Source organism: Nematostella vectensis, chromosome 2 (genome assembly GCF_932526225.1).
Source record: "Nematostella vectensis chromosome 2, jaNemVect1.1, whole genome shotgun sequence".
Classification (NCBI taxonomy): domain Eukaryota; kingdom Metazoa; phylum Cnidaria; class Anthozoa; order Actiniaria; family Edwardsiidae; genus Nematostella; species Nematostella vectensis.
In genome coordinates this window covers 16130261-16158237 of record NC_064035.1, presented here as the reverse complement: position 1 = coordinate 16158237, position 27977 = coordinate 16130261, and the positions used below count along the sequence as shown (strand labels likewise).

The window sequence follows — 27977 nt, the reverse complement described above, 5'->3', positions numbered from 1 at the left end:
AAACACAAATTAATAAATAAAATACAAAAACACTTGGCTGAAGCAACTCACTTTAATTCTTCAAACTTGTACAAGAATAACCAATTAATCAATATTTACAAAAATATGTACATATTCTATAATTCAAGAACGCTACCCTTCCGCGGCGGGGACCTGGGGCAGCACGACCACGTGACTAGAAGCTCGCGATCCCGATGCTCGTGATTGCTCGTGTATTTGACCTGACCCGGGAGTTCCTGATTGGCCATCTTGGTACTGTGGATTAACGCTAACACTCTCGCTGGTCTCGGACTTACTGTATCTACGAGAAAAAGGGGAATTAAAAAATCTCGTATTCAAAATAGAGTGGAAATTCGATTATGGAACGTTAGCAGGCGCCATATGTAGATGTAAGAAACAGAGGGATAGTTAACGGCTATTTGTGTGATAATCTTTGTAGGCATAAAATAACGTGTAATGCAAGGATCACTTTTCAGAGACAACAACTCACTTATCTTCCTCTTCGTCTTCATCCCCTTCTACTGGGATGGGTGTGGCACGATCTTCCGTGAAAGGGGTATCTTGGGCATTATCTGATAAGAGAAATAAACAAGTATAAAGGTGAGTCATATCCCCTGCTACAAATAACAGGCGGCAGAAAATGTCACAACGCGCTGCCCTCACCAGCCGAGAATCCTTTCCCCTCTAAGATTCTTCCAAAGCCTTCCACGCGGCCAGGGCGGATCGCAGGCTAAAAAAGATGATTGCGATTAGGTAAGTACCGTAAAATTCGCATATATACTGTATCGTGTTTATGGTATGTTTAGGGTTTTGCCAATGTGAATGATTCCCCACCAGGGTCCTGAGTGTCTTGGATGGACGATGGCCGCTTTGCAAAGGGATCACCGCCGGTCCATTGCTCTGCAACAAACAAGTACACCTTAAAACCACAGTCAGAATTCAACAGCAAATCAAAGTGAAGGATGGCTACATCTTATGGGGCTAAAATGCGCCGACCTACAGGAGCCTGAATTGGGTTGCAAACGTCTATATCTAATTGTTGTTTTATATGACTGGTGAAGCATTGTCTAGACGATTTTAGACAAGATGTTATTTATAGACTTCCCGGGAATTCCCCCTTCAGATGACGTATTCTAGATTAATAGAGATCATTTTCTACGCCTGAGCCTTCTGGGCATATTGCCCTGAGACCCAGTCTCTTTCCTCATGTAGCCTGACGCTTACATATCCTGTATTTGGTGTAGACAAGCTCCGCGACTCACCGCATACACGACCGCTGCGTGCTGTAGCCGTGCCGCTTGTCTCTGAAGCGAGGTCCGTAGAAAGCTTTCGTCTCGCAGGGCATGCATGCTAGGTACAAAAAAAAATGGGTGGAGATAAATCAATCGATGCCCAGTGTACATGCCAAAAAGAATGTAATAACTGGATGTAATAACCAATCAACGAGCAAAGCATGTGCTAAGAACACATGATGATGATGATGTTGAATGATAAGAACACAGAGATTGAAATTTCCAAGAGATCCATTCTCAGATACTTACGTCTGTTGCAGAATAGTGACCTTCATTTCCCACGTCTTGTTCACTCGATCCAGTTCCCTCTGCAACCTAAAACGATAAGCTAACAAGGTCACCAAAAAACACGCATCAACAAAACACGTATGTATGCAAAACCTGTACAGAATAACCAATAGGGTTGTGGCTATGCACCCCAATATTTTCTTAATTTTTCTGTATCGTCCCCCCCCCTCCCACAAATATTTCGAAGCCAGCTACAGCTCTGCTATACCTGAGAATTTCTGCTCGTTGCTTCTTCTCAAGGCTTTTTAGTTTTTTCAGCATCTCGTCCTTCTCAGAATCACCGAGCGACTCTTTGTTCTACAGTAGAAAATCCGTAATAAAATAAGAGGTAGCTTTGTACTGTGATAGAGATTTCCTACGATGTGAAACACATATTATTTCAACCCTTCCGGCTTAAATTAACAAAGCACAGACCTCACAGCATAAAAAAGCTGTTCATATTGGTGTTGTGTTGAGAAACGAGTAAATACATATTTCAAGCACAAACCATAAAGTACACATACTGTAGATGTTTATAAACGTGCTATAAGAGACTCTTGGGAGGATCATTTTGTAAGGATCATGTGCAAGGACGTGCAATAAAACGAATGAAAAAGTAGCTGTTGGTAGTGGCAGGTTGAATCTTACCAGGAGTGAAGGCTTGTATGACTGATAGGTAACAGCAGTCTGTGCAGCCGGACAGTGCAAGTGCAGGTCCACATACAAATTGATTAGTACAAGATGTGCAAGTGAGGCTCCTGACCTTGACTGCTTCCTTTACCTTACCAACACTGCTCCCTGATTATGCTGACTACTTCCTTTTCCTTACCAACACTGCTGCCTGATAATGCCGACTGCTTCCTTTACCTTACCAACACTGCTCCCTGATATGCCGACTGCTTCCTTTACCTTACCAACACTGCTCCCTGATATGCCGACTGCTTCCTTTACCTTACCAACACTGCTCCCTGATATGCCGACTGCTTCCTTTACCTTACCAACACTGCTCCCTGATATGCCGACTGCTTCCTTTACCTTACCAACACTGCTCCCTGATAATGCCGACTGCTTCCTTTACCTTACCAATACTGCTCACTGATTATGCCGACTACTTCCCTTACCTTACCAACACTGCTCCCTGACTATGCCGACTACTTCCTTTACCTTACCAACACTGTTCCCTGATTATGCTGACTACTTCCTTTTCCTTACCAACACTGCTGCCTGATAATGCCGACTGCTTCCATTACCTTACCAACACTGCTCCCTGATATGCCGACTGCTTCCTTTACCTTACCAACACTGCTCCCTGATTATGCTGACTACTTCCTTTTCCTTACCAACACTGCTGCCTGATAATGCCGACTGCTTCCTTTACCTTACCAACACTGCTCCCTGATATGCCGACTGCTTCCTTTACCTTACCAACACTGCTCCCTGATATGCCGACTTCTTCCTTTACCCTACCAACACTGTTCCCTGATTGTGCGGACTTCTTCCTTTACCTTACCAACACTGCTCCCTGATTATGCCGACTGCTTCCTTTACCTTACCAACACTGCTGCCTGATTATGCTGACTGCTTCCTTTACCTTACCAACACTGCTGCCTGATTATGCTGACTACTTCCTTTACCTTACCAACACTGCTCCCTGATTATGCCGACTGCTTCCTTTACCTTACCAACACTGCTGCCTGATTATGCCGACTGCTTCCTTTACCTTACCAACACTGCTGCCTGATTATGCTGACTGCTTCCTTTACCTTACCAACACTGCTGCCTGATTATGCCGACTGCTTCCTTTACCTTACCAACACTGCTGCCTGATTATGCTGACTGCTTCCTTTTCCTTACCAACACTGCTGCCTAATTATGCCGACTGCTTCCTTTACCTTACCAACACTGCTGCCTGATTATGCCGACTGCTTCCTTTACCTTACCAACACTGCTCACTGATTATGCCGACTACTTCCTTTACCTTACCAACACTGCTCCCTGATTATGCCGACTGCTTCCTTTACCTTACCAACACTGCTGCCTAATTATGCCGACTACTTCCTTTACCTTACCAACACTGCTCCCTGATTATGCCGACTGCTTCCTTTACCTTACCAACACTGCTGACTGATTATGCTGACTACTTCCTTTTCCTTACCAACACTGTTCCCTGATTATGCTGACTACTTCCTTTACCTTACCAACACTGCTCCCTGATTATGCCGACTGCTTCCTTTACCTTACCAACACTGCTGCCTGATTATGCCGACTTCTTCCTTTACCTTACCAACACTGCTCCCTGACTATGCCGACTTCTTCCTTTACCTTATCAACACTGCTCACTGATTATGCCGACTACTTCCTTTACCTTACCAACACTGTTCCCTGATTATGCCGACTGCTTCCTTTACCTTACCAACACTGCTCACTGATTATGCCGACTACTTCCTTTACCTTACCAACACTGCTCTCTGATTATGCTGACTGCTTCCTTTACCTTACCAACACTGCTCCCTGACTATGCCGACTGCTTCCTTTACCTTACCAACACTGCTCCCTGATTATGCCGACTGCTTCCTTTACCTTACCAACACTGTTCCCTGATAATGCCGACTGCTTCCTTTACCTTACCAACACTGCTCCCTGATTATGCCGACTGCTTCCTTTACCTTACCAACACTGCTCACTGATTATGCCGACTACTTCCTTTACCTTACCAACACTGCTCCCTGATTATGCCGACTGCTTCCTTTACCTTACCAACACTGCTCACTGATTATGCCGACTACTTCCTTTACCTTACCAACACTGCTCTCTGATTATGCTGACTGCTTCCTTTACCTTACCAACACTGCTCCCTGACTATGCCGACTGCTTCCTTTACCTTACCAACACTGCTCCCTGACTATGCCGACTGCTTCCTTTACCTTACCAACACTGTTCCCTGATAATGCCGACTGCTTCCTTTACCTTACCAACACTGCTCCCTGATTATGCCGACTGCTTCCTTTACCTTACCAACACTGCTCCCTGATTATGCCGACTGCTTCCTTTACCTTACCAACACTGCTCCCTGATTATGCCGACTGCTTCCTTTACCTTACCAACACTGCTGCCTGATTATGCCGACTGCTTCCTTTACCTTACCAACACTGCTCACTGATTATGCCGACTACTTCCTTTACCTTACCAACACTGCTCCCTTATTATGCCGACTGCTTCCTTTACCTTACCAACACTGCTCACTGATTATGCCGACTACTTCCTTTACCTTACAAACACTGCTCTCTGATTATGCTGACTGCTTCCTTTACCTTACCAACACTGCTCCCTGACTATGCCGACTGCTTCCTTTACCTTACCAACACTGCTCCCTGATTATGCTGACTACTTCCTTTTCCTTACCAACACTGCTGCCTGATAATGCCGACTGCTTCCTTTACCTTACCAACACTGCTCCCTGATATGCCGACTGCTTCCTTTACCTTACCAACACTGCTCCCTGATATGCCGACTTCTTCCTTTACCCTACCAACACTGTTCCCTGATTGTGCGGACGTCTTCCTTTACCTTACCAACACTGCTCCCTGATTATGCCGACTGCTTCCTTTACCTTACCAACACTGCTGCCTGATTATGCTGACTGCTTCCTTTACCTTACCAACACTGCTGCCTGATTATGCTGACTACTTCCTTTACCTTACCAACACTGCTCCCTGATTATGCCGACTGCTTCCTTTACCTTACCAACACTGCTGCCTGATTATGCCGACTGCTTCCTTTACCTTACCAACACTGCTGCCTGATTATGCTGACTGCTTCCTTTACCTTACCAACACTGCTGCCTGATTATACTGACTGCTTCCTTTTCCTTACCAACACTGCTGCCTAATTATGCCGACTGCTTCCTTTACCTTACCAACACTGCTGCCTGATTATGCCGACTGCTTCCTTTACCTTACCAACACTGCTCACTGATTATGCCGACTACTTCCTTTACCTTACCAACACTGCTCCCTGATTATGCCGACTGCTTCCTTTACCTTACCAACACTGCTGCCTAATTATGCCGACTACTTCCTTTACCTTACCAACACTGCTCCCTGATTATGCCGACTGCTTCCTTTACCTTACCAACACTGCTGACTGATTATGCTGACTACTTCCTTTTCCTTACCAACACTGTTCCCTGATTATGCTGACTACTTCCTTTACCTTACCAACACTGCTCCCTGATTATGCCGACTGCTTCCTTTACCTTACCAACACTGCTGCCTGATTATGCCGACTTCTTCCTTTACCTTACCAACACTGCTCCCTGACTATGCCGACTTCTTCCTTTACCTTATCAACACTGCTCACTGATTATGCCGACTACTTCCTTTACCTTACCAACACTGTTCCCTGATTATGCCGACTGCTTCCTTTACCTTACCAACACTGCTCACTGATTATGCCGACTACTTCCTTTACCTTACCAACACTGCTCTCTGATTATGCTGACTGCTTCCTTTACCTTACCAACACTGCTCCCTGACTATGCCGACTGCTTCCTTTACCTTACCAACACTGCTCCCTGATTATGCCGACTGCTTCCTTTACCTTACCAACACTGTTCCCTGATAATGCCGACTGCTTCCTTTACCTTACCAACACTGCTCCCTGATTATGCCGACTGCTTCCTTTACCTTACCAACACTGCTCACTGATTATGCCGACTACTTCCTTTACCTTACCAACACTGCTCCCTGATTATGCCGACTGCTTCCTTTACCTTACCAACACTGCTCACTGATTATGCCGACTACTTCCTTTACCTTACCAACACTGCTCTCTGATTATGCTGACTGCTTCCTTTACCTTACCAACACTGCTCCCTGACTATGCCGACTGCTTCCTTTACCTTACCAACACTGCTCCCTGACTATGCCGACTGCTTCCTTTACCTTACCAACACTGTTCCCTGATAATGCCGACTGCTTCCTTTACCTTACCAACACTGCTCCCTGATTATGCCGACTGCTTTCTTTACCTTACCAACACTGCTCCCTGATTATGCCGACTGCTTCCTTTACCTTACCAACACTGCTCCCTGATTATGCCGACTGCTTCCTTTACCTTACCAACACTGCTGCCTGATTATGCCGACTGCTTCCTTTACCTTACCAACACTGCTCACTGATTATGCCGACTACTTCCTTTACCTTACCAACACTGCTCCCTTATTATGCCGACTGCTTCCTTTACCTTACCAACACTGCTCACTGATTATGCTGACTACTTCCTTTACCTTACCAACACTGCTCTCTGATTATGCTGACTGCTTCCTTTACCTTACCAACACTGCTCCCTGACTATGCCGACTGCTTCCTTTACCTTACCAACACTGCTCCCTGACTATGCCGACTGCTTCCTTTACCTTACCAACACTGCTCCCTGACTATGCCGACTACTTCCTTACCTAATGAAAGCGTGTTTAAAACTTGATTGTGTTGGTCACATAGAAGTAACTATCAGGATTTAGACATTGTTTCTTGCTTGTTTGGTCAGACACAAAAAAGGCAAACTTTTGAACAGAAAAACCAAAGAAACTTTTCCGGCACCAAGAATTCTTAGATATTTCAAGAAACAAGCGCCGATGTCTTGACTTTCAGCTAGATTATCTAGCGCTCCTGCTTGCCTGGCAAGATTATCACACAGATCTACCACAAACATCCATACCTGGGCCTTTAGACTCGCTGCTAGCCGCTGTTTCTCAAGTGCCTCCTGCTTGGCAAGACTCTCTTGGTGAAGTCTTTTCATCTCCTCGGCTTGCTTTTGAGACTCAGCCAAAACCTACACGTTTGAATCAGGCTATATTGAGTAAAACGTACAATAAATTCGTCTTATGTAGAATTTTGAGTCTTAATCCCTGTTAAGAATATGCATAGCTTATTATTAAATTTTTCTTTGTTAACAACTCTTTTATATTTTAATTTTCTATAAGGCACTTTATGCTCGATTTAAAAAGGAATTTTATTGTTTATAGTAAGTCTACTAAAAACCCACCAAGGGATGAACACAACAGGCTCATTTTAAATAGTCTTCATCGTTTAAAGTCAGACAATTCATCTCAAAATTCAAATTTTCATGTTTATACACTGAATTATTGATTTGATTTAATAGAGTCATCTATTACCGTACCCTTTAAAGGTTATTTTTTTAATTCAACTTATCTACTAACATTAGGAGCATTGAGTCGTTGGGACCAGTTCTTCTTGATTCGATTCTGAAAGCAAGTTTAACGTGTTATAATTATGCAGTATCCTTTTAATATAGCATAGTTCGGGCATGGGTCTATGTGTCTGGAAGAAAATCCCAACATTTTTTTTATCTTAACGGATATATGGTTAGGAAGCACTAGTGATGCGTGCTACCGTTAGCATGCAAGAGTTTTTATAACTTCATATCTGATGTTCATTGAAGCAGTCTTTATCATGCTGATTGTTTTATGTTTCGGTACAATAGCACAGTGGCATTGTAAAAGCAACATATGTATTCAATCTACAACCTTTTTTATTGGTTCAAAAATAAAAGATAACACCAAAAAAGGATTTTCGACTGAAAACCTTTTTAACATCAAAGTTATGGACAAATACTTTACTTAATGCATACTTAATGCATATAAATTTAAAACAGCTTTTACAGTACAGTAATAAACGTCATATTTCATTAGATGGGTGAAATTGAATTTAAATGGTAAGTTACCTGTTCGTTAATTGTTAAGAGTTTAGCAATGACTTTGTGTTCTCTGTACTTGTTGATTATGTTTTGATCCCTACTAAGTTATCGCCACCATACTAACATTTTTTTTGGTTTCTTGAATACGTGTTTCCATCTCATTTTGCAAAGCAAGCCTCTGTCTTTCCATCTACAAAATTAAACGATAATTGATCAAATCAACTAGTAAGGTATCAGCTTCAGGAACACGCTAGATACACACCTCTGCCTTCATCCTGTTTCTGTCTTGTTCTGCACTCAGAAGAGCATCTGAAAGCTCTTTTTTAAGCTACAAGCAAATCAAAGGGTTATTACCAACAGATGTCATGCAAAAGGAGCTGAATATGGCTCGAGACCTCTCAAAATTGAATAAAGCTGCTTTCTCACAATGTACCTGGGTAATTCTTTTTCGTTCTTGTTCTAGCTGGTCTGTAAGGTCTTCCAGATCAGTGGCTAAAACAGCAATTAGATTTATCAGTATGATAAGGAAAAACGAGTAAGCAAACTTTAGTTAGTATTCACTGTTTAGGGAGCATTGACTTAAGGTATAAATCAACACAAGTTTGAAAAAATATGTTGAACGTCTCTGTGAAACAGAGTAGTTGTGCTGACGTTCGGAGAGTTGTGGGAGCAAAAGATAAGGTCCAAAGGAAGGCTAACACTAGAAACGTCAGTGCAACTACTCTGTTCCAAATTGGCGTTCAACATACTTTTTCAACCTTCTGTTGATTTATATCTTGGCTACTCCACGCCCAGGGGGCCCGGGCCCCTTCTTCTAGCAGCCAAAAATACAGTAAATGTATGAGACATTATCTAGAAAATGCCTTGAAAGGACCTTTTGGGCCCCCTCACGTTAAAAATCCTGGCAACGCCGCTGACGCCTACGCAGACCATCTAATTTTTCTATAGCTTGTCTGTCTAGTTTGTTATACTATTGACTTACTTAGTCTCCTGTTCTCATTCTCTTTGTCTTCAAGCTCAGATAAAGCTTCGTCCAGTGTTGTCTCAAGCTTAGCTACCTCATCCCTAAGCTCATAGATCTCAGGGTCTGTGGCCACACTGCTTGGTGATGGGACACGCTCTAGCGCCTCTCGCACCTGGGCATCAGCTCTTTCCTGTGCTTCGCGCATCTGCATCTTCATCATTTCAAGAAGACTCTCTTGCTGCTGGTTGGCTTTTTTTTTGGCTTCCTCATCATCCTGGGCTTTTTTCAATTTCTCAGTATATTTTGCACTCTCCTGTTTTCGCTTTTTGTTGTAGTAGATCTGTCAAGTTATTGAGTGGACAATAACTTAGAATACTGGCATCCAGTTTATTCAATACAATATATACTTTTTTGGGGTGGGGGGGGGGGGGGGTGGGGGCGGGGAAAAACTAGGAAACACCAATCATAAATATTCTACAAGGTGTTTGATGGGGAGAAAAAAAAATGTCATTTCTGGTATCACCGCCCATGGAACTTGTGCCACATGCAGATTTTATTTTCAATTTCTTATCTTGATTCTTTCTCTGTAAAACCTCTAGAATCTAGTGAGTTTTTTTTATAGTTTTGTGCTCTTTAATAACAAGAAAGAAGAGATGGGAAAAGATAGACATCAATCATGCCATACATCAAAAGTTGCGTTTGGGAAACAATTTCACTGCACTAAAAAGTGTTGCAATAGTGCCAATGATTTGGGATGAATAGCTTTTCTCCAAGAAAGAAGCCTGATTTTGATAAAAAAGATAAATAATTAAATATAAAACCACCCACCTGCGTGCTTCCAAGTAAAAAAATTGCAATCAGAAACAAAAGACTTTTTTTTAATTTGGCCTAACCCTTTATCTAATCTGGGCAGAGGGATCTTCCAATGTGGTAAAACAACCACATACAGTACTGCAACTTGTTTTTATAGAGAAATCATAATTATCTCTTTGTAGAGTTTTATCAGGGGCTGCAGGGGCCACTGACAGATAGAAAGTTCAATGAGATACACTGGCAACAAAGATAAAGGGGCTGCTGAGATGGTATGAATTAAAGATGAGATACAGGGGCCACTGAAAATGAATGGCATCTGAGATTGAGGTGCCACTGAGATTGAAGGGCTGCTGAGATTGAGGTGCCACTGGGATTGAAGGGCTGCTGAGATTGAGGTGCCACTAGGATTGAAGGGCTGCTGAGATGGAGGGGCTTGAGTGTTGACGTCCGCCACTAATCTCAACCATTTTTAGGTACACTACATATATGATATTAAAAAACTAGTTTTGAGATTGGGATTATTCAGCCCTCCTTCACTCAGAGATGCTCAGCAGCCGGTGTTTATCAAATGCCCAGCTAGAGCATCTAACTATGCTCCGACAGGGACCGTAACATTGTATCGAACAACTTTACAGAAATAGTGATGACATACCTTATGCTGACTAGAGATTTCACTAATGGCATCAGCAAGCTGTTGTCTATAACTTCTACGGACGACTTGAATTCTCTGTAAAAACAAAGCATTACATTCCCCATTTAATTTTATGAAGATGGAATTAGTGAAAAAAATCACCTAATTATTTAATCATCTAGAGGCTTCTTCCACATTATAGATAAGGGGTAATTTAATGGACTTGAGGAGTATAAAGTAGTATTATTAAAAAACATGCTACTCTGATGTAAGAATCTAGAAGACCACAGTACTGGTGCAGAAAGCCGAGTTAAATGTGTAAAAGCATATGTAAATCTGGTACTTGGAGACTGACATTCCTCATCATTCTACACTATAATGTTCCCTGACGAATAGATCCTGATCCCCAGGATCTCTTATCCCTAGTTTCTAGGAACCAATACCACTATACAGTTGACTGGCAAAAGCTGTTGCACTTGGCTATGTTGCAATCCCGCAGGTTAGTATTTAAGCAAAAATTGATGGAGCAATTAATTCACAATTCCAAAAATATAATACTTTAATGTCTTGTGATGGTTTTTATATTTTATAAAATAAGGATGTTATGATGTGTTTTAAACAATTACAAGCTAATATAGTTAACTGTACACTACAACAGGCTACAAGCCTAATGTGTATCATCTAGTGTTTGTTGCATAGCTAGTCTACAACATGTTTTTACCAATTAAGGAGCATACCTCTTCATGAACTTTTTCCAGATCCAAGATTCTATCATTTACTCTGCAATACCTATAATAATGACAATTAAAATTATATGAAAATCAGATGGTAAAAAAACATCAGAACTGTTAATTTTCATATTCACAAAGCCATATTTACAAGTCCAAGGCCCGCTCTTGCATCTTGTTCTCATAGTCTGCTTGCAAAACATGCTTGGCATAGTGAAGACTTCTCTTCAGAAGACCAACATCCTGAAACATAGAGGACTCTTAAATCCTGAATAATAATAATGATAATAATAATATAATAATGGATTATTAGCATTCCAACAAAAAGAGGCTCTTCTATGCTAATGAAAACTAACTACGTGACTACATATGATTACAACTACTGTAGGTAAATATAAAAATCTATAAATATCTATAATACAGTACAAGCGAGAATTAATTATCTGCAATGCATGTATACACACATCTACTAGAAAATGTGTAAACATGCACTCTATGTGCATTCAATATGTGTGTGCCTAAATGTGTAAAGATACACTCTATGTGCGTACAATAAGTGTGTGCCTAAATGTGTAAACATGCACTCTGTGTGTACAATATGTGTGTGCCCTAAATGTGTATACATGCACTCTATGTCTGTACAATATGTGTGCCCTAAATGTGTATACATGCACTCTATGTGTGTACAATATGTGTGTGCCCTAAATGTGTATACATGCACTCTATGTTTGTACAATATTTGTGTGCCCTAAATGTGTTACATGCACTGTTGCATGTACTGTTCAATACAGTATCTACTGGAATATGTTTGCATACATGCTGTACTCCCCTTGGCGCTGAAAGATCAAGAATTGTCTCTGTCGTTGCAGATGGCAACGCATTAAAAATTTGGCAACCATGTATACACACATCTACTAGAAAATGTGTAAACATGCACTCTATGTGCGTCGATATGTATGCGCCTAAATGTGTATACATGCACTCTATGTGCGTACAATATGTGTGCGCCGAAATGTGTATACATGCACTCTATGTGCGTACAATATGTGTGTGCCCTAAATGTGTATACATGCACTCTATGTGCGTACAATATGTGTGTGCCCTAGATGTGTGTTACATGCACTATTGCATGAACTGTACACACATTAAAAATTTGGCAAGCAGTATAAAAAAAGAAAATGTATCAGGTGTGTGGTTTATATGGCAGGTGAACATTTTTTAAGCCAAAGGTGCACTGGCCAATAAGTAAAATGTGCAGCCTGGAGAGCTAATTCAGCAAGATGCAAATCTTGTCTTCATCCAATAGAAAGGCAGCCCAATTTGAGCACTTCTTCTTAGCTAAACCTTGTTTGTTAAAAACCTGCAGAGGCTATTTGCACTTGTTGTAAATGTGCTAAGAGATACTCCTGCTTAGAGTAGGTTAGACAACTCTCTATATAAACCGTGTCAAGGGTCTTTAACAGTTTTAATGTTAACCAATTAAGTGTTGTTGAATATACTGTATGATATATGATAACCAAACAAGAAGTTTGCTGTAGGTAATATGTACTATAAATCGTGATAATCATAAATTAGATATAGTGCTGCTTATTTGAGTGAGAAAGCCTTAGTCTGTTATATGTGTGCTGGTTTACAGTTTAGGAAACATTTCGTTGGATCTCTTCTGGTTGCATCCTTACTTCCACTAACTGTCGCAGTACATTTGTCATATCTCGTAACTGCAGCACCTCTGAGACCACTGTTTGTGAAGCACGATCCTGGCTGAAAAATCCAACTCTGACCTGATCGGCAATGGATGGCCTGAAGTGTAAATATTACACCAAGTAAGCTCTAAGTACCTTTATTTGTGAGAAAACGTCACTTTAAAAAGACAAGGCAAAGCAAAAACAAGCGTCTAAACAGCTCTTATAACGCACATTCAAAGGAAAAGTTAAAGTAAAGTATAAACAGCGAACCATTAACAAGAAGTAGCACAAAGTCAACCTGTATTCATCTGCTTCCAGGGCGAACGGCGAATAGGAGGACATGGCCTCAGGGGTAAGGGATCTTTGAGCATAAATAGGGTAAGACAACTGTGATATGTCTCCGGATTTTAAGTCCCGTATAACAGGGTTATCTGCGGATTTAGGAGTAATAGCGATAGCCTCGTCCGACTCCGCCATTTTGGTTTTTGTCTTGGTAACCACGTAAACTGTACGTAAACTGTCTTGACTGACGTCACTTCATTTATAAAGGTAGCCCGCGTCATACATTCGCCCTCCTTCGTTATCCGGCTCACTTTGTTGTGACTTTGAGCACGAGAGCATATGCTCTCTTGTTTTGAGCGTATATGGGGGCATAGAGCATATTACCCACATTTTAACGATTATTGTATTTTTCAAACACTGACAGCTCCAGGTGACTATGTGATTGAGAAGTGTAGAAGTCCACTCGTAAGGCCTAACATTACCCTCATTGTTCTATTGTATTCCCGTTCTTCGTCTGTGTTGCATCAATCCAAACCAATCCAATGAGGTGAAATCTTCCGATAGCTTCTACATGGCCCATGTGATTTGGTGTTTTCTGCTCTATTTTAGCCCTCTATATAGCGGCCAATTCCCAAAATCCCGATATATTGGCCGCTCTGAATTTATTCCTCTATTTAGACGAACAGCCATCTTATTATTGGATCTAAATAGATTAAATGAAGTTACTTTTTGAGAGGGGATATAAAGTTGTAAGTAAAAAGAGCATACCAAATTGCAATGGCTTTTTAAGCATAATTTCGAGCATGTATTTCTGAGCATTGCTAAAAAGTATAATTCTTTTTGCGTAATGTATCTTATCCGTTACCCGTTGTTTCCATTTTCCTCGATGTTGCGGGTATTTGTGTTTTACGCGATCTGTGCTGTTCTTTGTCCTAAAAGGGTATGATTTTTTTAAGTTATCTCAGATATTTTGTCCTAGACAGGATATGGGTCACAGACCCTTGGCGTCACCCCTATATCAGACAGGGACTGAGAAGAAGAAAAAATCGCGATTCTGTAAATATTATTATTATCATTATTTTCGACCATTTTAAATCGTTTTGAAAAAAAAATTCTTTACACTATTCAACTCAAGTTTGGGAAAACAAAGTTGACGCGCGAACCTTACTGCGTTGCTAGAGTTTGGCTGACGTCACTGGTTGCTAAGGACAAGACAAATTACTTTGTTTCTGTTATCCTCGCGTGCGGCAAGTATCATCTAGTGTTATATAACAGCTCTTATGTAAGATGTATTTATTACATCTGCGTTTTTATTTAAAAAAAACTGACCTATTCAACAAAAAAGTAAGGAATATCTAAAATGCAGTCCCATATTATCATACAGTAAGATTATTCTTTTTGAATACTTCAAAATTTTTGCTTTACTTGCAATTTCAATATTCTGCGAACTATTGTCATTGATTTCGTATTGCTTAACTGTTTTCTGCCTTCCGATTGGTCAGCGCATTGCGGTGAGGTACTGTGATTGGAAATCATTTCAGGGGTGACCAATGAAATTGGAAATAGACGGCAGAGGTTCACAGAATATTGAAATCCGCAGTTGTAAATCTATGTGTCTAGGGAACTGCCACGTGTTACGTCAAGTGGCATTTGCGTTGTTATATAACGGACGAAGACACATATCAGGTATTTAAACATTCAGCTAGTCACATACCAGCAGTCGAAGAAACAAGTTGTAATATAATCTGTTACCGAAAAAATCATTTGCGAAAAGTATGGACAGAAATGAAAAAGAGGGTAGGTTTGATAAGAGAGACTTAATAATGCTAGTCGTCACCTTCTTGGATTGCCACGGTTGGTATTTTTATCTGTTACTAGTTTGGCAAGCGCCGTGAAACAATAGAAAGAGTACTAGAAATTGGACAAATGAAAAACGAAAAGACATATTTTATAAAGCATTTAAAATCTTGTCATAAAACTCAAAAGAAAACCAAGCCAACAAAATAACACAGAGTGCTGAACAAAATCGCTAGCGTCGCGAGATTTCTCCAGTTCTCCAAAAAATATATATATTCTTAGACTTTTTGCATGGTCACAAGCACTTGTGGCCGAATCTACCAAACCAAACACGTCTATATCACAGTGCTACGAATTGATAGTCTTCCTTTGCTGTTTGATAAAAAAGGCAACACTGTTATGACATGTTCATCGATCAATCCTTTAACCCTTGTTGCAAGCAAAAGCTTACATTTTTCCTTTTTTATCTTTTTGTTTTATTTCTTTTTTCATTTTTAAGACTGTGGGATATCATTCATTTGACTCCAGTTGCATGCCAATGAAAGACTTATTTTGAGGAATGAGCACCCTAAAGTAGCTGGAGGGCTAAGTGAGATGCAATGTCGTTTTGAATAATGTATAAACAGTGAGGGTATTGCTCTTCTTAGGCGGAGAAGGTGGTCGACGAGAACAAGAGCATCTCGGCAGACTGTAGCTCCGGGAGAGAGATTATTACTGGGGATATCATACCGGAAATATGCATACCCAAGTATGGAACAGGTTCTTGAACTAAGCGACAAAACCAAGAAATCTGTTTGTTTTATCAAGGTTAGTTTGACTACTTTAATCTAGCAGTTTCGACAATATTTGTATTTTACTTCAGCTTTCAAATACCACTTACAGAAGATTTTCTAGCTTAGTTTGCGAGGCGCGTTGTAGATGGGTGCGCCATCCTTCAGAAGGTCAGTTAATAGCTAGCCGTTGGTAGGTAGTCGGTTTGTTCGTGGTTCATCGATCGGGCAACAGTTTGTTTATCGGGGTCGTTGTACGGTTTGTCAATCTGTTGGTCTCAGATAGTTTCGATCTTTCGTTAAGAGTTGGCCATCGGTGTTCAGTCGTTAGAGGCTCGGTTGGTCATCGGTTTCGGTGATCCGCCATTTGGTCGGTCAGTAGATCCTTTTCGAGTGCCAGTTGATCGATCCTCGATCGTTAAGTGGTTGGTCTGTCGGTTGCTGGTTGTTCTTTCGGTCACTTGGCTCGTAGGTGTTCTTAGACCCCTTGTCAGCAGTGTAGTTTGGCATTCAAACCAATATTATTTTCATTTTGTAGACTTGGTTTTGTAACCGACGTTACCGCGAGAGGGGTCGTAAAGCGGACCGTAAGACGCCTTACCAGCTCCCCCAAAAATGCCTTCCACATGCGTCACCAACTGCCCTTGTACCAGAAGTAGACGCATACCCCAAAAAGGGGGGCACAAAGGAAAAGACATCACTCTGCCGTCAAACGAAGGCGCATATACCTACCAAGGGAGGCACACCGGAGAAGACATCACTCTCCTGTCAAACGAAGGCGCATATACCTACCAAGGGAGGCACACCGGAGAAGACATCACTCTCCTGCCAAACGAAGGCGCATATACCTACCAAGGGAGGCACTCCGGAGAAGACATCACTCTCCTGCCAAACGAAGGCGCATGTACCTACCAAGGGAGGCACACAGGGCAAGGCGTCACTCTCCTGCCAAACGAAGGCGCATATCCCTACCAAGGGTGGCACACAGGGAAAGGCGTCACTCTCCTGTCAAACGAAGGCGCATGTACCTACCAAGGAAGGCACACAGGGAAAGGCGTCACTCTCCTGTCAAACGAAGGCGCATGTACCTACCAAGGGTGGCACACAGGGAAAGGCGTCACTCTCCTGTCAAACGAAGGCGCATGTACCTACCAAGGGTGGCACACAGGGAAAGGCGTCACTCTCCTGTCAAACGAAGGCGTATGTACCTACCAAGGGAGGCACACAGGGCAAGGCGTCACTCTCCTGTCAAACGAAGGCGCATATCCCTACCAAGGGTGGCACACAGGGAAAGGCGTCACTCTCCTGTCAAACGAAGGCGCATATACCTTCCAAGGGAGGCACACCGGTGAAGGCGTCACTCTCCTGCCAAACGAAGGCGCATATACCTACCAAGGGAGGCACTCCGGAGAAGACATCACTCTCCTGCCAAACGAAGGCGCATGTACCTACCAAGGGAGGCACACAGGGCAAGGCGTCACTCTCCTGCCAAACGAAGGCGCATATCCCTACCAAGGGTGGCACACAGGGAAAGGCGTCACTCTCCTGTCAAACGAAGGCGCATGTACCTACCAAGGAAGGCACACAGGGAAAGGCGTCACTCTCCTGTCAAACGAAGGCGCATGTACCTACCAAGGGTGGCACACAGGGAAAGGCGTCACTCTCCTGTCAAACGAAGGCGCATGTACCTACCAAGGGTGGCACACAGGGAAAGGCGTCACTCTCCTGTCAAACGAAGGCGCATATACCTACCAAGGGTGGCACACCGGTGAAGGCGTCACTCTCCTGCCAAACGATGGCGCATATACCTACCAAGGGTGGCACACAGGGGAAGGCGTCACTCTCCTGCCAAACGAAGGCGCATATACCTACCAAGGGTGGCACACAGGGGAAGGCGTCACTCTCCTGCCAAACGAAGGCGCATATACTTACCAAGGGTGGCACACAGGGAAAGGCGTCATTCTCCTGCCAAACGAAGGCGCATATACTTACCAAGGGTGGCACACAGGGGAAGGCGTCACTCTCCTGCCAAACGATGGCGCATATACTTACCAAGGGTGGCACACAGGGAAAGGCGTAACTCTCCTGTCAAACGATGGCGCATATACTTACCAAGGGTGGCACACAGGGAAAGGCGTAACTCTCCTGCCAAACGATGGCGCATATACTTACCAAGGGTGGCACACAGGGAAAGGCGTAACTCTCCTGCCAAACGATGGCGCATATACCTACCAAGGGTGGCACACAGGGCAAGGCGTCACTCTCCTGCCAAACGATGGCGCATATACTTACCAAGGGTGGCACACAGGGGAAGGCGTCACTCTCCTGCCAAACGATGGCGCATATACTTACCAAGGGTGGCACACAGGGGAAGGCGTCACTCTCCTGCCAAACGATGGCGCATATACCTACCAAGGGTGGCACACAGGGGAAGGCGTCACTCTTCTAACGAAATATAATATGTATTAATAGCCTTTGACTGATATATGAATAGCCTTTAACTGAGTTTTACATGCATGTGTGCATTCAGATACAAAGGTCCATGTATTAATAGCCTTTGACTGATATATGAATAGCCTTTAACTGAGTTTTACATGCATGTGTGCATTCAGATACAAAGGTCCATGTCTTATTCCTACGAGAATCTACCTCTGCGAATCTGAACGCATACAGACAGGTCGCTCTTTTGACAAATATTTTCATGACCTCGCCAGTTTTCTCGGAGCTGTATTCTAAGGTCCCTACGCTCTAAGTTGTTGATTGGGCCAAAGTATACATCTAAAAGAAGCTTTTTTTTCGAACAAATATTGACCTTTACTTCCAGCTTTTCTTGGGTAATAACGATTTATCTACAATTGTCTTCCATGATTTCGCTTGTCCTGTCCGGGCCAAGTATGTCTTACTCATCGTGAAGGCATGGTCGGTCCATATCTAAATTAGAGCAGAGTTTTATGGTTGCCGTATGTAGAACCCATTTCTTTCTGGTAAGCGAAGTCCAAGGAGAGAGTACTCCAGTCATAAGCAGTCACACTCAGGGCTTTGCTCAGGATAACATAGGGCCGCAGCAGGGCGTGAAATATGGGTCTTAGGGGGCACAATACGGAGACATTGGGGGAGGGGGCACAGCTAAGTCCGGACACTTTATTGCCTTATATTTCATTTTCATATTGAGCCCTCGCAGCCCCTCCCTTGCTACCGATAAAAGATTTGAATCACTAGCTAAATCTGGCAAAGAGATTGAAAACAATGGAGCAGGTGGCCATGTCTGCTTAATTAAGATGACCACTCAGTAAAATCTATGATAAGTAAGGGAAAGAGAAATCTGCATGTACAACTAATCATTTATTAGTAAGGTTTGTTTTAAAACTTCTAATAAAATACAACAACAAAATGAATAAATAGAATAAGAAAACAGCTACGGCTACAGACATGCTTCTGGTGTTCATGTAACTATGTGAAAATATGTGAAACTATTTATTCACAATTTTCAAACAAACAGAACAAATAAAATGATGAAAACCAAAATGCAAATGGTTTCAAATTCTACCTACATCAGGGGTTTATTAAAGTTTCAGAGTAGGCGATGGGGATACATTAATAGGGGGTGGAAGTTATTTTATTTCAAAGTTCAAATAAAACTTAAACTTTTTTTTAAGTAGCCGGTGCATGGTGGAAAATAACTGGCAGTTCAGCCAGCCGCCAGGCCTAATAAAAGCCCTGCAGGTGTTATATAATTTTCCCTATAAAATAAGTTTTTGTCTGTCTTTGTTTTGAAGAATTTCTGCCATCAACTAAGTGACCACAAGTAATCATGTCTAGATGTGTTATACATACTGTACAACATAATAACGTAATTGTAATATGTGAGTTATACATAAAACATCATCAAGTAATTTTAATACATACATGAGTTATACATACAACATCATCTGTTAGATGTGTGTTATACAAACAACATCATCATGTAACTGTTAGATGTGAGTAATACATACTTCATTATCAAGTAAATGTTAGATGTGAGTTATACATATATCATAAAGTAACTGCTAGATGTGAGTTATACATACAACATCGTTAAGCAACTGTGAGAGCTCAGCCATTTGATCTTGATGTTTCCTTGACAAAGCATCCATTTTTTCTCTTAGAACTTTAACCTCTTGCTCAACCTGTCCTGCTACAATTGCAATATCGGATTGATCCAGTACTGTAGTAATATCTTTGCTGTGTTTCTTATCAGATTTGTTGTGAGCAAGTGTTACAGCACAGGGACTTCTTTCAAATAAGATTTTTGATCTATGATCTAAAGTGCTCTGAATTTGACATAGTTGCTGAAATTCTTTGCAGATCTCTTGATCGATAAATGGAAGTAATTCATTGAATTTCTGACTCATCTCAGGACAGTTAACCAATATTTGCCTTTGCATTTTGTGTTGTTTTGAAATTTTCTTATAGAGTTTTTCATACTTATGCAATTCTTTGGTCATTTTTACTTGTTGTTCTTTAATTTCCTGTACTTGCTTACTTGGCTTATAAGCAGCAAAACCATGAATTTTTCCAAATAGAGTCTTTGATTCATCATTTTCTGGTCCATTTTCATCGTCCTCTTTGAGTTGCAAATCTAGAACACTCTCCATCCACTTCCAAAAAGAGGCCTCCTCAGTTTTAACACTTAACAAACTTTGCAAATACGAATTGTGCTTATCTAAAGTATCCTGGCGTTGAGCTAATATTTTGGGTTGTGATAACAGGTACACATCAAACAATGAAAGATGCCGTATCATGGAACATGTAGGAGGGAACTTACACGTTGCCATATGTATTTTATTAGTAAGGATCGCTAGTTCGTCCCTAGCAGTAAGCAAGCTCCTTGAAGCTGAGCATATCTTCCCCTTCATCCACACAACTGCCTGTAGAATTTGTAGAGGACTCATCCCTTTGCTATGATCAAACAAGCTATCTTTTAATTCATTAGAGCACAAGCAGTCTTTATGAGGTAGCTCCTCTGTTTCAAGACAAGGACTCACATTTTTCAAAAGTTTCCGGAAAAATTCTTCTTTCGCCATTAACCAACCAAATGCTAGTAAAATAGTTCTGCTTCCCACTTGCATATCTTCAAGCAGTAAGTAAAATCCTGGCGCTCTGTAGCCCTTAAGGTACATTTTATGCTTGCAGAGTCTCACGGCAATGGCGCTGTCTGCCAATCCACAAGGAGGAGAATTTGTCGGATCTTGTTCTCGCTCTAACCATTCAAGCAAGTTCGCTAGGGAAATCCACATTTCTTTTGTAGCTTCTGGTTTATCAAATTTAGCAAGGCGAAAAACCTCGGCTGTTATGCTTGCTATGCTGTTGTATTTGAGAACCCTACATAAGTTTTCGATCGTTTCCCGAATCTGTGTCATGTTAGAGAGAGAAAATAACAACTGAAATGAAGTTCACAAACAAACTTGACAAACTGCCGCCATTTTGAATAAACGATTTGCAGAGCATGCTGGGTAGTTTCCACAGGAGTCCCGAGCGCGCTTTGCTCTTTCCATCTTGTTTCCCTAGAAGGACAAATAATAATCCCTTCTTCGGGATGCATTCCGACATAAACATACTTACATCATTGCTACATGAAACTCTAGTTCATCACCTAGCTGAATATGTTATCCAAGATAAACTATCCTAGACAACTCCCCTCCCCTTGTCATCTACCCTACCTTACCCAGAGTGAATCACAGCGTTTCATGAGCAAAAAAGTACCCAACGAAACGAAGTCGAGTTGCGTGACTGTTGTTCATGACACGCTGTGACATCTTCTGTAAATCTGTTAGTAAAACAGACGCCCCAAAAATATGAGAACTATTTGTTTTATACAACAATAAATAAATATAATTTTATGAACAATATTATATAATCTAAGTAGAGTAAAAAAACACTAGAGGCTTCTGAACATTAGGGTCATTTTCTTTCCTCTTTCGCATAATAGGAGCTTGAACTGCTTCAATACCAAGCAAAAAAAATGACAGGGGAGAATCGCCTCTGAAACAAGGCGGCGATGGACTCTCCCTCATGAGACAGTACACGCAAAATCTTACACAATGTTATTTACTGGCGCTGACACGACAATCTGCCGGATGAACTCCTAGGCAAAGAAACTCTCCCCGTAGACGCGATTCTAGGTGTTCCAGATTACAAATACCCCCAATAACCCTGTTCTTTTGGACTCTCTAGCTTTGGCTTTCCAATCTAGCAGGACGTAAAGTACCAGTCGACTTTTCTTTCAAGGGCCCCTGCTGCAAGACGAACGCGAGAGTTCTAGAAGTATATGTGGGGGAGTGTGTGCTTGAGAAAGGCAAGGCATGGCGGCAATAGGCGACGGCGGCACGAAAGTTACAGCGTGGGCTCGATGCGATCGCGGTCCGTGTAGATAAGAAATATGGATCACCTAGGAGCGACTGAGATGTCGAACAACCTTACACGAATGTTTTGAGTGATTTTGAATACAATTCAGGGCTAACTTAAGTGCATTATAATGTATTCTTTGATACGAACAAAGCTAAATCAGCAAAGAGACTAAAGTTTTTTACGTGTACTGATGATTGTCCGTCGCTTGTTATTAAAAATCAACACACCTAATCAAAAACGAAAATAAAAAAATAGTTATTATTTATTTTGATATTAAAAGTATGTTTTAATATTTTGGAATTGTCTACAGTTATCAGGTTATCTAGAATTTTTTTACTGAAAGATATCATTAGGGTAAATACTGTGAGTATAGTTAGTAGAGCGCTTGGTTATAATAAGATCTTATTCAGAGGCGTATGCCATGCTTACTTAAAGTGCTGATTATCAAGGCTTTTGAACATAAAAACTCGAATCAACCAATATTACGCAAAATATCAAAATTACGAGTCTTACAGATACATGAACCTCCTCGGATGATACCTAGCCGAAGAAGATCTCCTCTTTGTCGATCAACCTTTTTACTCCAAAAACGAGCCAAAAGCAACGATTAGATGTTCATTGAGCATTTGTTGGCCAAACCTCTCTGTAAGCACTCATGCCTATCCATGAACCTGGTAAAAGGAACACTTCTTCTCGCTTTCCGAGTGTACTTTTTCCTGACCGCCATTGTCTGGTAGCATTCGTTGCATCTCCTTTTTTCGCCATTTAGTGCGGCGGTTTTGAAACCATGTCTTCACTTGGGTTTCTGTCATTCCTAGATCCTTTGAAAGCTGTTCACGCTTGCTTTCAGTCAGATATCTGTTTCCACTGAACTCTTTTTCAAGACGGCTCAACTGGGTCTTCGAGAATAATGGCCTCAGCTTTGTCGGCTTGGCCAAGCGCCTAGTTCTTTGCAAGGGCCAGTAACCTATAAACACAAAAATAAGATCAATCAAAAGTGTTGTAAAATGAAAAAGTAGAGTACTGTCTTCAATAAAAGCCAAAGTCTAAATTATAATATTTTGAATGAGGCAGTGCAGAGTGTTCAATAAATTTTCAATATGGCGAACATTACCGTCGACGCCACAAGATTTATTAGGGACGCCACACTAAAAACAGCATCAAAATTACACCGCAAACCCACCCATGAGAAAAATACCTTTTGCCACTTGAAGAGAGTATTGAGCTGCAGTAACATTTGTCTTACTGTTTTACGCCAAAGCTCGAATTCACTAAGAAAATACTCGCGACGAAAAAAAAAAACGTTTGGCATTTTGCTGTAGAAGACAGCGTCACTTCTGTCATGTCTTGCCTGGAAAGTATAATCTTTACCTGAGTAGGGATGGAGAGTATAAGAGGGCAACCAGAACTGAAATGGCGAGGCAGGGTAAAAGCTAGTTACAGGTTTAAATGGGACGCCCGTGATTCCAGAATAAGATGATGGGGCTGTTTCTGCATGGGCGCTCTCATCAAACAAGAAGGCTCTCGGAGGATGTGTCTGTTCGCTGTACACCGGGCGGGCGTGTTCCTCAAAGTCCTGAGCCGTCAGATTCAACAGATTCCTGATGAGAAACCCCGAGTTCACGTTGGTTTGAGTTTGAGTTGGGATCAGAGGCTGAGGATGTTGACTGGTCCAGTCAGCCATGTTTTTAACTCAGATCCATACTCACCTTCTCTTTTTTTTTTCAGTCGTAGTAGCCAATTGGCTAGCCCTTATATTGTTTTAATTAAAGCCAATTAGTAACTATAATTGAAAGTTAGATAGAAATCTTGTGAAGAGAAAAAAAAAACACCTCTCGCAGCCCGTCCACCCAAAAAAAAAAAAACCTTAAGCACATATACACGTTTTTCTCCTTTAGCTTGGAGGGTAATTTACTTCCCGATACCATTAATCACAGGATTAGTGTGCGAAAATTTATAGTGTCACCTAGTATTAAACCTAAGGCCGGGATGGTGCTGCATTTTTTGTGCATTGACCGGTCATTAAAAATGATTTTTTTGGATACTCTCATTTATATACGCCTATTTGGTGTATCCATCGTTTTGATACCCCGAATACTATATAGCAACGATTTATTTTCTGCCTTGCAGCTTTTGTTTAGCTTTGAAGGGGTTTATAGTTACCAAGAATATGGTTTTGTAGGACGGCTTCTTATATACCCTATGTGCTATCAAATAATGATTTTCCTTTCCCCCCTCCCCTTTCTTTCCCCTCTCCTCATCTTACTTAGGGCCTTGGCTGGATGACGATGGACAATTTGTTCTTGTCGTGGCTGTTCAATTCCAAAAATAAGAAAAACAATAGTTAAAATAATGGCGCATTTTTATTTTCAGATGGTGTAATTATTTACAATTCTATTCCCAGAGAATTAGCTTTTAAAGCATATAAATGCTTTAAGTAACCATATGTTTATAGAGTCGCCTAGCGAGGAGAGTTAAAGAAAGAGAGAGAGAGAGAGAGAGAGAGAGAGAGAGAGAGAGAGAGAGAGAGAGAGAGAGAGAGAGAGAGAGAGAGGGGGGGGGGGGGGGGGGGGGGGAGGGAGTCGTATGTTATGATTGTTTCACATTCACATCTCCGTGATTATATAAAAGGCACGGTCAATGCTAAACTTACCATAGCCATCTTGCACCAGTATAAAATATGTGAATTACAATGAGATACAGTGTATAATAGGTTATAATACATCATAAAGATGATAAAATGCACCGCACACAGTTGCGTCAGATTGTGGCAATAAGGATCTGTCTTTTATAACACCGACAAACATCTTCATCAGTAACGTCAGTAATGAATAAACCACCATGCATAGCAAACCTTGCTCTTTCCTCACTTTATACGCACTCGTTTCCGTTCAAAAACCTTGTAAAGGAGCGCATTCCACTCCGCTTTCCAAATGCACTTCTTCTTGACCGCCATTATCTGGTATCACTCTAAGCATCTTCTCCTTTCGCCATTTAGTGCGGCGGTTTTGAAACCAGGTTTTCACTTGGGTTTCTGTCATTCCTAGATCCTTAGAAAGCTCTGCACGCTTGGTTTCAGTCAGGTATCTCTTTTCTTCGAACTCTTTTTCAAGACGACTTAACTGGGTCTTCGAGAATAATGGCCTCAGCTTTGGCCGCTTAAAGAAGCGCCTTGTTCTTTGCAACGACCAACAAACTTTAAATACAACAACAAAACACCAATTAGAATGCTTCACCTAAAACTATTGTAACACATATTTAGTGTTATTCAAAAGTGTGAATGAGTTCTTTCACGTTATATTTTCTTAGTGTTTTTCGTGTCTCCCTGTGTTCAAGAAGTCAATATGGCTTCCAAGTCCTAAACATCGCACCGTAACAAAAGGGCACGTAAAATCGTTTTTTTCTAACACATACATCATACAACAAAAATGTTTTGTGTCGTGGAAATGGATTTTAGAGGCTGGTTTTATTTGTTTTATTTTTACAACATTTTCATTATTAGAGAGCTGAATACGAAGAAATGATTTGTATATGAACATTCAAGCATTTCGTTCGATTAGCCCTTACTCTTACCTGAGAAGGGAGGGAGAGTATAAGAGGGCAACCAGAACTGAAATGGCGAGGCAGGGTAAAAGCTAGGTGCAGTTTTAAATGGGACGCCCGTGATTCCAGAATGAGATGATGGGGCTGTTTCTGCATAGGGGCTCTCATCAAACAAGAAGGCTCTCGGAGGCTGTGTCTGTTCGCGGTACACCGGGCGGGCGTGTTCCTCAAAGTCCTGAGCCGACAGATTCAACAGATTCCTGATCAGAAACCCCGAGTTCACGTTGGTTTGAGTTTGAGTTGGGATCAGAGGCTGAGGATGTTGACTGGTCCAGTAAGCCATGTTTTTACTGATATCCCGTTCAACTTATACTCACCTTAATGGTTTTTCAGTCGTTAAATCCAATAGTACCAAGCATTATATTGTTCTAATTAAAGCCAATTAGTAACTAATCAAAGCTTAGATAAAAATCTTGGCTTGGGAATGGAACCAAAGTCTCTCGCTATCCATTCCGAGCCCAAATAAAGAGACTCAAGTACAGAAATACGTTTTTTTTTATTACCTCGGAGGCCGAACTTTCTACTTCCCGAGACCATTAATCACAGGATTAGTGTGCGAGAATTTGTACTGTCACCTCTAGTTACTCAACTTGAAGATGGTGTTACATTTTGCACACCAACCGGTCATTAAATAGACTAAATTTAATCTTTCGAAAGAATGACTTCACAATTTCACTATTGATTCATTTATGCTAAATGCCCAATTTACTTATCTATCATTTTGTTATCCCGAATAATATCAACGAAATCATATAATAGCCTAGCGTCATTGCCGCCTCTACACAGACTCCGGCTAGTTTCCGATCTTGCTTGTGATTGGCGCATTCGAAGACGAAACTCTATCCAGGTCAACTGTCATGATAGACGTGCCGAGCAAACCGCGGCCAGATGCTCAAGAATAACTAATAACACCAAACATATGGACTGTACAAAAACAAAAATGTCTTTCCATCTGGACGGTTTGGAGGAGTAGCTAGCCCTCAAAAGTAATCGAGGTGCATGGGATTTTTTGTTGAAGTACGATTCTTCAGTAGAATAGTAGGCCTGTACCCAGGATTTTTCTTGGGGGGTGCGAAATCCGAAAAAATGGCCTAATTTTTCCGGGGGTGCTGGGGGGGATAAAGGGGAGTGAGTTCTCTGATAAAAATCTGACGGCCCCCGAAAAAACAAAAAGGGATTTTTTATGCCTTTGCTGTATCTCCACGGGACGTTTATTGTCGGATTTGACTACATCCAGAGTGATCTAGCTTATGATTTATAGGTTTGTCTACAAATAGCACGTCTATTGAGAACCGAAAGTGGACCCCCTGCAACCCCGTGGGTACTGGCCTGAATTGAAAAGCAAAGAACCTTACTTTTTGTTAAAGTGGAATGCGAAAAAAAGGATTCAGTTTCGTAAGTAGGAAAACGGGTGGGTGGCGGTGGTGGTGGAGGAGGGGGGGGGGCATATTATACCAAGGAATACACCGCTACACGGAGGGGTTAAGGGACAGATGCACGTATACATATATTATTAGAACCACGCCAATATGTACACATTTTTTATGGTGCCAATAATTCACAAATATATTTAATGTAAAAAGCTATGTTTATTCTCGATATTAAACATTAACGCTTTTTGTGTCCAAGGGAGGGGGAATACACGGGTCAACCTATTTAAACAACATTAGCTACGCACCTAAGATAACTTTCTTTGGGGGAGAGGGTAGTTTGACTGTGGTGTGAGTGTGAGTGTGTGTGTGTGTGTGGGGGGGGGGGGGGGGGGGAATACCATATGGCTTCGCTCTGTTCACACGCATGAAAGATAGTGTCGATGATATGCATCAATCAATCGCGTTACCCGAGAATTTTCACGTTAATATGTTGATAGGGTATCAATCATATCATATATATATAAAGCATTATGTCGACGACATCATGAACCCTATATGAGGCTACGGATGCATTGCCCGGATGAGGCGGCATGTGTTCTATATCATCAAGGTCATTTTATGCTCGTTCGAGTTATTCGTAACATGAATGGCTTGAGGACCGGGGAGGG

The 27977-nt window shown here is 41.6% G+C and overlaps 4 protein-coding genes across 8 annotated transcripts; all 4 read right to left on the bottom strand.

Moving 5' to 3' along the window:
- Window positions 1-38: 38 nt before the first annotated feature.
- Window positions 39-13600, bottom strand: LOC116612235 (uncharacterized protein C10orf67, mitochondrial). Of its 5 annotated transcripts, none has more exons than XM_032372898.2 (19): window positions 13396-13600; window positions 13092-13212; window positions 11564-11655; window positions 11422-11473; window positions 10706-10780; window positions 9259-9580; window positions 8710-8768; window positions 8539-8604; window positions 8401-8466; window positions 7780-7824; window positions 7278-7391; window positions 2208-2246; window positions 1789-1877; window positions 1542-1607; window positions 1263-1350; window positions 835-900; window positions 664-730; window positions 491-572; window positions 39-301 (listed from the first exon to the last, which is right to left on the bottom strand). In XM_032372898.2, exons 1-19 carry the CDS (start codon window positions 13572-13574, stop codon window positions 133-135), a joined length of 1857 nt encoding a protein of 618 aa, XP_032228789.2. In that variant the 5' UTR covers window positions 13575-13600; the 3' UTR covers window positions 39-132. The 5 variants fall into 5 exon arrangements, with proteins under 5 accessions (XP_032228789.2, XP_048580319.1, XP_032228790.2 ...); XM_048724362.1 differs by having other exon boundaries at window positions 39-295; XM_032372899.2 differs by lacking the exon at window positions 2208-2246.
- Window positions 13601-19269: 5669 nt separating this feature from the next.
- On the bottom strand, window positions 19270-21421 carry LOC116612236 (tubulin epsilon and delta complex protein 1). The gene has a single exon (XM_032372902.2). The coding sequence runs from the start codon at window positions 21343-21345 to the stop codon at window positions 19993-19995; it is 1353 nt and encodes a 450-aa protein (XP_032228793.2). The 5' UTR covers window positions 21346-21421; the 3' UTR covers window positions 19270-19992.
- A 951-nt stretch (window positions 21422-22372) lies between these two features.
- Window positions 22373-24077, bottom strand: LOC5504572 (homeobox protein engrailed-like ceh-16). The gene is made up of 2 exons (XM_032372903.2): window positions 23705-24077; window positions 22373-23300 (listed from the first exon to the last, which is right to left on the bottom strand). The coding sequence occupies exons 1-2, from the start codon at window positions 24015-24017 to the stop codon at window positions 22993-22995; spliced, it is 621 nt and encodes a 206-aa protein (XP_032228794.2). The 5' UTR covers window positions 24018-24077; the 3' UTR covers window positions 22373-22992.
- Window positions 24078-24892: 815 nt separating this feature from the next.
- Window positions 24893-26247, bottom strand: LOC5504571 (T-cell leukemia homeobox protein 3). Its single transcript, XM_032372904.2, has 2 exons — window positions 25907-26247; window positions 24893-25529 (listed from the first exon to the last, which is right to left on the bottom strand). Exons 1-2 carry the CDS (start codon window positions 26217-26219, stop codon window positions 25225-25227), a joined length of 618 nt encoding a protein of 205 aa, XP_032228795.2. The 5' UTR covers window positions 26220-26247; the 3' UTR covers window positions 24893-25224.
- Between the last annotated feature and the right edge of the window lie 1730 nt (window positions 26248-27977).

Coding starts and splice junctions, on each gene's coding strand:
- LOC116612235 (XM_032372898.2), bottom strand. CDS start 13,574: ATGGCGGAGTCGGACGAGGCTATCGCTATTACTCCTAAATCCGCAGAT. Junction 8,605..8,709: donor AACGAAAAAGAATTACCCAG/GTACATTGTGAG, acceptor ATTTGCTTGTAG/CTTAAAAAAGAGCTTTCAGA. Junction 7,825..8,400: donor TTCAAGAAACCAAAAAAAAT/GTTAGTATGGTG, acceptor ACTTGCTTTCAG/AATCGAATCAAGAAGAACTG.
- LOC116612236 (XM_032372902.2), bottom strand. CDS start 21,345: ATGACACAGATTCGGGAAACGATCGAAAACTTATGTAGGGTTCTCAAA.
- LOC5504572 (XM_032372903.2), bottom strand. CDS start 24,017: ATGGCTGACTGGACCAGTCAACATCCTCAGCCTCTGATCCCAACTCAA. Junction 23,301..23,704: donor TACTCTCCATCCCTACTCAG/GTAAAGATTATA, acceptor TTGTGTTTATAG/GTTACTGGCCCTTGCAAAGA.
- LOC5504571 (XM_032372904.2), bottom strand. CDS start 26,219: ATGGCTTACTGGACCAGTCAACATCCTCAGCCTCTGATCCCAACTCAA. Junction 25,530..25,906: donor TACTCTCCCTCCCTTCTCAG/GTAAGAGTAAGG, acceptor TTGTATTTAAAG/TTTGTTGGTCGTTGCAAAGA.